General features: G+C 53.3%; 1 protein-coding gene across 1 annotated transcript; it reads right to left on the bottom strand.

The window, feature by feature from the left end:
• Positions 1–1,859: 1,859 nt before the first annotated feature.
• Positions 1,860–7,999, bottom strand: MYCL (MYCL proto-oncogene, bHLH transcription factor). The gene is made up of 3 exons (XM_047085752.1): positions 7,785–7,999; positions 6,943–7,447; positions 1,860–3,948 (listed from the first exon to the last, which is right to left on the bottom strand). The coding sequence occupies exons 1-3, from the start codon at positions 7,863–7,865 to the stop codon at positions 3,350–3,352; spliced, it is 1,185 nt and encodes a 394-aa protein (XP_046941708.1). The 5' UTR covers positions 7,866–7,999; the 3' UTR covers positions 1,860–3,349.
• Positions 8,000–8,977: the final 978 nt, after the last annotated feature.

Genomic DNA, 8,977 nt, shown 5'->3' with positions numbered 1-8,977 from the left:
GGGGCAGAGAGAGAGGGAGACACAGAATCCAAAGCAGGCTCCAGGCTCTGGATGCGGGGCTCGAACTCACAGACTGCGAAATCATGACCTGAGCTGAAGCTGGATGCTCAACCGACGGAGCCCCCCAGGTGCCCCGAGTTTTATTTTGCTTTTAGAACCTCAGGTTCCAAGGTGCCTGCGGGGCTTGGTCGGTTGAATGTCCGACTTTGGCTCAGGTCATGGTCTCATGGTTCATGAGTTTGAGCCCCGCATCAGGCTTGCTGCTGTCAGTACAGAGCCTGCTTTGGGTCCTCTGTCCCCACCCCTCCCTCGTTTATGCTGTCGCTCTCAAAAATGAATAAATATTTATTACGGAAAAAAAAAAAAAGAACCTCAGTTTCGTCTTCTGTAACCCTGTCACACAGTTGGTCGTGGTGTCACATGAAGGAGGGGGCAGAGTGCTTTGACATAGGCAGTATTCTATCAGGAACAGCTGTTATTCAATTCTCCCCTCCTGCGTGTAGGGCAAGTTTAGGAAGACTATGGGAGGGAAGAGGAGCCTTCATTTGCTTTCATTAATTGAGGGAGAAAGAAAAAAAAATCGTATTACATCACAAAATCTTAGCGAATTTTTAAGATATCCTGCATGGTCATCATACCACCAAGGTAAGAACCCGGTACCACCCAAAAGAATATAAGGCTTCACACTTTAAGAAAGGGGTTTAGGGGCGCCTGGGTGGCTCAGTCGGTTAAGCGGCCAACTTCGGCTCAGGTCGTGATCTCACGGTCCGTGAGTTCGAGCCCCGCGTTGGGCTCTGTGCTGACAGCTCAGAGCCTGGAGCCTGTTTCAGATTCTGTGTCTCCCTCTCTCTCTGCCCCTCCCCCGTTCGCGCTCTGTCTCTCTCTGCCTTTCAAAAATGAATAAATGTTAAAAAACATTAAAAAGAAAAAAAAGAAAGAAAGGGGTTTAAAATCTACTACTTCATGAATACCTGTCACCCCCCTGGGCAGGAGCATTTATCCCCATTTTACAGATAAGGAAACTAGGGCTCAGAAAGGTAAAGCTGAAAGGCACAGAGCAAGTGGTGGGGCTGGGATTTCAAACCTTCTGAAGCTCAAATTCAACCCTCTTTGCAATTCACAAGAGAATGCCACGTTCACAGACTACACCACGGACCAAACCTACATTGTTTAGACATGTCTGAAATGGCATTTCAGGAACCCAAAGTGGAATGACCTGGTTAGCAACATGGTTAGAGAAATGCAACCCTCTGGATCGCTGGTGGTTACCCCGAAACTGTTTTCCTTGGCTCAGGGGGACTTGGTTGGCATAAGGTGCCCCCACTCTGACATGTTTGAGAAATCTTTTATTAGCAGAGGTCTCAGAAGGCAACATTTTAAAATCAGGCAATTGATAACCACAACTAAATACAAAATTTCAGGTAAACTTGCCTTTCAAAATAAACCAGACTCTTGCAACAGGAGAATTGCCCAAGAGTTTTTTGTGTTTTTTTTTCTTGTACAAAACAATTAACACCACTTTGCAAAAGGCATACAAAAATACAGTATTAAAAAAAAACAAAACAATAAAACAAACCACTGCTCCCAGCCTAATACCCAACAGCAGCTTATACACAAGCTATTCAGGTGATACATCAGTAACCTACGTCCCACCTGTTCTCCAAAGACAGTTCCAGAAGACAGTTGGCTCCCGAAAACCATACTCCAGAAGGTAGAGAGATTTTTTCCAAATTTCCACTGGGGTTCTCTGAGGCCAGAAAACGACCTCAGAAACAGACCACTGTGCATAATAAGTTTGGAAGTAGCAGCTGGCTTTCCAGAGCCACAGACAGTGCTCTACCCGCCCCCCCTCCCCCCTTTCAAAACCACAGCCAGTAGGCACCTGCTGCCCTGGGCAGAGTTCTGGAGGGGTTGATCTTTCTTCCAGGCCAGGCTTTGGGGCTCCTGAGTTGCCCACATGACACCTGTTGGGTTAGAGGTCTTTCCAAACTGGAGGCTGCACCTGGAGTCCACTTGGAGATGGGCTGTTCACCTGGGGCAAAATCCGTCATGGTCAGCGAAGCAGAGCTCCTGGAAGCTCCTTTAGAACCCAGCAGGAAACTAGTCCACCTTCTGGAGCACTGGATGAGTCCCAGCAGCTCTCCCAGCAAGAACTGCAGTAAGGCCCGGACTCTGGGAAACAGATCTGACTCATATCAGGCTGGCAAGGGGCCCAAGGTGGGTGCAGGGCCAGCAAGCTCTTTGGGAGTTGCACTAGGACAGTTTGCAGGGTTCTAGTAGAACTTCAGACTTACCAGTCAGAGACTGAGGAGAGGGAAGTAGGAAAGAGGAAGTGGTATAGTTCTCCCTCTGGATGTGCCTGACATCTGCCTTGAGAAAAGATTCCAAGACGGAAAACACCTGGGCAGATCACAAGTTCACAGCCAGGACTCCAAGCCTTCCTCAGGCCGCAGGCTAGGACCCATTTCCCAGTGTTTTAGGGAAATATTTCTGACCTGTGGGAAAGGGGTGCTGGAGAGCCCATTGCATAACAAAGGCAGAAGAAAACAAAAAAGTCCCTTGTGAGGACAGAATGGTTTCTCCCTCAGAGGAAAGGGCCCAGAGGGCTTTGAGACAAAGAATCTAGAGGCCAAGCTCTTTAAATGTTCTCAAGGTCGCAGCATTTAGAGTGGGAGGAGGGGTGTCAGCTAACATCACAATATATATATGTATATATGTGTATATACATATATATACACACATATATATGTATATACACATATATATTAAAGGTTTCCAACTCCTCAGCTACTGTAAAGTGTCTGACAGTGAGGTAATGGTCCATGTTGATCAAGTCTGTGAGCTTGTCTTCACCCAAGACAGCTCGTGTGTCTCCTGGAAAAAAGAGCCTCAGGGAGAGCGTCCGGGCCCAGCTGTCCTAGCATCACCCCAGAGACACCAGTGGGAGCATCCTTTCCCAGCCTAAAGCTCATCCGGAGTGTGAGATTTCATGCAGGCTGGAACCCACCCCCCCAACGTCCACCACCTGTTGCATAGCATCTGTCAGGCTTTTCTTCCCAGCTAGTGAGCTAGGCACCCCAGGCTCCTCAGTCAGCTGCCTGCCTGAGAAGCCAAAGGCGCCAGAGAGCACCCAGTGCTCCCCTGAGTCAGGGAAGAGGGAGAGCTGGGTTCCCAGGTTTCCAAGAATGCAAGCCCTTAAGAGTGTGTGCACCGGCTGCTCTGCATTCTGGAATCTACCGTTCAGACTGTCCCACCGTAACCAAAATGTGCAAATTACTAAGGGGGAGAGGGCAGGTTAAAAAATAAACTCGGGTCTTTGTAAGACAGAGCAGTCAGGCTTTTTGGTCACTTAGTAGCCACTGAGGTACGCAATTCTCTTCTGCAGTTGCTGCTGCCGACATCGGAGCTGCCTTTTCTCCGTGGCCATCCTCTTCTCGGCCCCCACCAGGGCTTGTAAGTATTCCAAGGCCTTACTCAGGATCACCACTTTGGGGGCCTTGGAGCAGCTGGCCAGGGTGGGTACCTGGTCCCTCAGGGCCAAGAACCTAGAACGGAGGTCATTCCGTCGTTTGCGCTCCAGGAAGTTGTGATTCTTCCTCTTGGTCACGTCCTCGGTGTCAGAACTGACAGGTTTGGGGTGGCAGGACTGGGGAGCCTCGCTTTCTACAGGTGGGGGACTCACAATCTCTTCATCTACCTCCTCTTCCTTTTCTTCTGGGGCATCTTTCTCCAGAGCCTCTTCTTGGGGACCTCTCTCGGGAGCCCCTCCTTGGGAACAGCTTTCTGGAGGAAAACGGGCAGCATAGTTGTGCTGCTGCTGATGGATGGAGATGTGGAAGTGTTTCATGCAGGGGTCCAACGGGTCTGCCCGCACCGTGATGGTGACTGGCTTCCGTACGCCCAGGGACTGTCTCTTCTCCACTGTCACAACATCAATTTCTTCACCCTCTGTCCAAGAAGAGAGATCCAGAGAAGAAACACATCCCATGAGAAACACACACACACACACACACACACACACACACACACACACACACACACACCCTATGCTGAGGCTCGGGAAAAGAGGGGACATTTCCCCCATTTAGATATAAACAAATTGAAATGGGGAGAAAGACAACTGATTCATTTGTAGTGGAGTAAGGGCAGCATGAAGGAAAGGAGGGGAAATAAGCAAGAAGGAAAATATTCTCCAATTTCCTTTTGCACAGCAAGGCTTAGATAAGAACAAAAGGCAGACCCAAGCCAACAGCCCCCAGTCTGCACAGGCACTCCCCTCCCCCACCGAGGGGATGGAGAGAAAGAGCTATCGGCCTGGGACAAAGTTTAGCTATAAAGATCTTCCCCAGTCGGGCTCTTTCATGCCCCATCAGAATTGTAAATGAGGGGTCTGTGGGCCGAGCTGCCCTTTGTTCCTGCCCAGCACAGTCTGCACTTGGGGAATTGTTACTTTTCACAAGTTATAAATCCTATTATTCCCCCACCTCTCTATTCTGCCATCCCTTTCAGCTGAAGATTTGGAGAAGGGAGGGCTACATATAACCCATCCCTCCTCACCCACAGAGGGGAGGGAAAGGGCTTCTCTCAGGAGCATTTTGCTCCTGGTTTCAATGGGTTTCTAGTCATCCATCATTTATAGGTCGCCTGCCCCACCCCCTTCCCTGGACCAGAAGAGGGTTGGATTTGTGATAGCAGGTCGGAAAAAGCTGCAGGAACTTCACAAAGGTACAAGCGACCATTTCCAAGCGACCTGTGCCGGGGGCAGGGAACTGAGCAGCAACAGAATGTCCCAGTACAAGGGCCAAAACACCAAGAGACCTGGAGATGCCTGGACATGCCCCCGTCATTCCCTGGCTCAAAGGTCTCTTAGGCTACCCAACCAGGAGAGTGCAATTAGGGGAAAGTCTTCCTGCCTCACGTTTTGCAGCCCCCACACAGAAGGCCACCTTCGTGCATTTCAGCCTGACAACAGAAGAGCTCAGTTCTCTCGGCCTCTTTTGCATATCAGGATCCTTGAGCCCCTTTGTCAGGAAGGCTTCCATTGTGTGGACAATCGCATTATTTCTCCATTAATAAAACCTGACCATTCAGCCCTCCTGGCCACAAAGCCTGTGATTGGCTGGATAAGCTGTGTTTGGAATGCTGTTTTACCCAGCCCCTAACCCCTATTGGCTGAGCCTTGCCGTCAGTCACTCTCCCCACCGCCCCCCCCTCATTGTTTGCAATCTGTTGCATTTTGTTCTGGGCCATGTGGCCTGTGAGTGAACCAGTGGCTTGCAAACAGGTTCAGGTTAAAGGGCAAGTCAGAAAAGGATTCAGGAAGCTTTCCCACATCCCAAACTTTTAATATTTCAGTGTTAAACCTCATAGCTAGTAAGGTTCTTCTTAAGGAAGAAATAATGTAGGGCACCATTCTTTCCAGAGATGGTCTAACTCTACCCAGACAGGAAAATGCCCTCCGCTGGACAATCAAGTCCAACCCTCTTATGTGCAGAGGGAGAAACTGAGATCCAGACCAGCCCAGTCCACACATCACCTCTGTAATGTTCTGAATCTCAAACTAAGATCTCCAAAGTCCCCAAACAATGCTCTTTCCACTCTACCACTCCATCAGCTTTTGTAGAGATATATCTTTATTGGTTTCTTGATCTCAAACTCCCATTCCAGCCATCAAACAAACACAAGCTCTTGGTGTTGAAAGCAAGCAGGTTAAAAATGACCTTAACACAGTGGACCAAAAAAAAAAAAGAAAATTGACTTTTAATTTCTTGTTATCCTTATCCCCCCCCCCCCGCCCCCGCAAGTATATGACAACTTCCATACCCACTCCCCACTTCCCTCTCAAAAGGTCATGTAAAAGTTATTCTTAAAAGCTATGGCAAATTTTCTAGATCCTGATTTACCTGACGCTAGTCAGTTGGCACCCTATAAAAGCACCCTCTCCAGTCTTTCTCCTGGGTAGAGGTCTAAAAGGCGAGGCTAAGAACAGGATGCTGAAGTCTGCACTTAGTGAGGTTTAAATTTGCATCCAAGGATGGGGGAGGAGGCTGGAGCTCCATACCTGTGACCCCAGCACCTAGTCAGAGCTTGGCACCACTCAGCGGCCAGGGAACATTTGTTGAATGCAAGGAAGTAGCTACAGAGAGCCCACAGGTAAAATTAGGAGGGAGCTAGAGGAACACCTTTCCAACTCAGGCCAAAGCAACAAAGCAAAGTGTAGCCCCTCTAGGATATGCTACCATGAAGACCCTCGAAACACCAAGGAAGCAGTGCCTGGATGCAATGGAGGACTGGGCAAAAGATGGGGCTCACTTCTAGTGACTTCCTATTTCCAAGCCTCGGTTTTCCCATCTGTTAATGGGGAGCATTCATTGCTCTGCTACCTATCTGTGGGTGATTGTGTGGTGTACAAATGGTAAGGGGTGGGAGGTGCAATGGGAGGGCATTATTGCCCTTTTAAAGTAAAGCAGACAGGAGACTAGATTTTTTAAAGGGTGAAGGCTTTGGCTTTGCACAAAAGGCTCCTCAGCTTCCTCTCCCTAAGGGAGTGTGAGTTTCCCAGGGAAAGTGGCAGCAACAAAAAACTTCAAGCCTGGAGTAACCCTTAAGAGACCCTTCTAGCCTCCGGAGGAAAGAAATCCCCTACAGTCCAATCCTAGTATTGTCCTCCCTAAGCGCTAAGCCTCACCCTGTCTCCCTTGTCCCCTGGGGCTCCAATCATCATCGAAAGGACGCTGGCTCCCACGCCACTTCTTCAAACTGTTTACTAACACACCCACGTGCCAGACAGACACTGCTGAGGGCTACACCGGCGGCTTCAGCTACAGAAAGGGGGAGGTGGCCGCGGGGCTTGCGAAGACCCAATGCCTGACCTCAGACAGCGACAGAGTATTGGCCACCCTTGGGGTGCCCCCCTCTTAGATGGCCCGGGGCGGTCCTTACCCGAGTCGCTTGGGCTCTCGGACCCCGAGCAGGCCTGGGTCTTGGGCTCGCCCAGCGGACAGGGGGCAGCGGGAGCCGGGTTGCCGGCCTCAAGGCTGGGAGCGCAGTCTGGGGCGGCGGGCGCCTTGGGCGGGTTCCCCCGGGGTGCGCCGGCGGCGAGCCGGTCGCTCACCGCTCTCTCTAGCCGTTCCCGGGCGGAGAAGCCGCTCCACATGCAGTCACGGCGGATGATGGAGGCGTAGTTCCTGCCCCAAGCTTTCGAATGGCCCCGGGATTCCACCTCGTCCCCGGCGCCCCCTCCGGGCCACGGCTCTGGGGGACCGATTCCAGGGGCTGAGTCCCCGGCGCCGGGACCCGAGCCCCAAGGCGGCGACGTGGGGGGCGACGGCACCAGCTCGAATTTCTTCCAGATGTCCTCACTGGGCGCCGTGGAGCGGTAGAAATCTTCCCCGCAGTCATAGTCGTAGAAATAGTGCTGGTACGAGTCGAAGTCCATGTCCGCTCCCTGCGGGAGGGAAGGGGACCGGCTGGCTGGGGTGCGGGCCGAGGGAGGCGTCCCCGGGTCCGCCAGCACAGCCGGTTGCCAGGCTCTCGTCCCTCCCCAACCTCCCGGCTGGCAGCCCGCGCCCTTCCCTCGCGTCCCGGGAAGCCCAGCCCCGGGTCGGCGTGCCCAAGGAAGAGGCTCACAGCGCGCGGACTGGGCTGCGGGGAGCGAGTTCAAAGCAAACTTTGCCAGCGCCGCCCGGAGCGCAGCTCCCAGGGCCCGGCCGGGCCGGGCGGGGGCGCGCTGTGCCCAGGAGGCAGCCTGCAGCCCGCCCCCCCTCGGCCGCCTGTAGCCTCACCTCGCTCCGGCCGCCCGCCACCTGGAGCGGACCGGCTCCCCGCCGGCTCGGGGCAGCCCGGCAGCCCGCACACAGGCACATGCGCGCCACCGAGCGCGCGGCCCGCACTCAAGAACGCGCCCCCCGCGCGCGCGCCCCCGCCCTCGCTCGCGCACGGCGGCCCGGACGCTCCCGGGATCCGCGCGGGAGCGCGAGATGCAGGCGCATTGTTTCCGGCTGCCTTATATCTCGTCGCGTTCCCTGAGCTCTGGGACCGGGGGCGGACCCTACGGGACAGGCCCCGCCCCCGACCCGCCCCCGACCCGCCGCCGACAGGTGGGGGCGGTGGAGTCTCCGCCCCACCGCTCTTGGCTGCTCTCTCCCGCTCCAGTCTATTTTCTGGACCCCCCCCCCCACCACCACCAAAAATGAATTGCACGCTGGGGAGTGCAGGGCAAGGAGCGAGCTGACACGGCTTGGCGGTCGACAAGTGGAGGCGTGACTCTCCAGCTAGGCCCGGGCGGTCCGCACCGCGCAAACTAAAGTCGCCCTCCTTGCCCACCCTGGGCTAGGCAGTGGAGCTACTCCCTGCCCCGCCCCTCGAGGCAGCTTCGCGGGTTTAGTTCAGGTGCGTCTGCCCCGCAGTCCTGTGGAGGTTGGGGAGGGGACAGGCACACCTCCACCGCGCCACCTGGCGGCCCTCAGCCCTGAACTGGGGGCTGGTCCCGGGTATCCTCTTCATCACCCGTTGGCAGATTTCTTTACCGCGGTGTTCCAAGCCGGTACCTCAGACAAGCGAGGTAGGAAGATTCCGGACTTTGGGGCGTGAAACTTAACCTTTCTGAGCTTCAGTTCCATCTATAAAATAAAGGGATGGAACAGTTACTTTACAGGGTTGTTGTAAGGATTTCTTTAAGAAGATAGAGTAGAGAGGGCTCCTGGGTGACTCAGTGGGTTAAGCGTCTGACTTGGGATCTCACTGTTCCTGAGTTCAAGCCCTGGGTTGGGCTCTGTGGTGACAGCTCAGAACCTGGAGCCTTCTTCACATTCTGTGTCTCCCTCTCTCTCTGCACTGTCTCTCTTTCTCTCACAAATAAATAAACATTAAAAAAAAAAGATTAATTAGAGAAGGGAACTAGGCCAAGAAAAGAGGCAAGTTAAACAGACTTAGCCCCTAGTGAGTGCACTGGTGGTAAAGAGAATTCCGCCCCCCC

Source organism: Lynx rufus, unplaced genomic scaffold (assembly GCF_022079265.1).
Source record: "Lynx rufus isolate CCGP_SWC_20201006 ecotype Redwood Valley unplaced genomic scaffold, mLynRuf1.p SCAF_2, whole genome shotgun sequence".
In the NCBI taxonomy this organism is placed as follows: domain Eukaryota; kingdom Metazoa; phylum Chordata; class Mammalia; order Carnivora; family Felidae; genus Lynx; species Lynx rufus.
The sequence above is the reverse complement of the archived record's forward strand: the minus strand, read 5'-3'. Positions and strand labels throughout refer to the sequence as shown.

Excerpts from the sequence above, each read along its gene's own strand:
- MYCL (XM_047085752.1), bottom strand. The coding sequence starts at position 7,865 with ATGTGCCTGTGTGCGGGCTGCCGGGCTGCCCCGAGCCGGCGGGGAGCC. Across the intron at positions 7,448-7,784 it reads TGGCGGGCGGCCGGAGCGAG|GGAGCGGACATGGACTTCGA; the intron begins GTGAGGCTACAG and ends TCCCTCCCGCAG. Across the intron at positions 3,949-6,942 it reads CGAGAGCCCAAGCGACTCGG|AGGGTGAAGAAATTGATGTT; the intron begins GTAAGGACCGCC and ends CTTCTTGGACAG.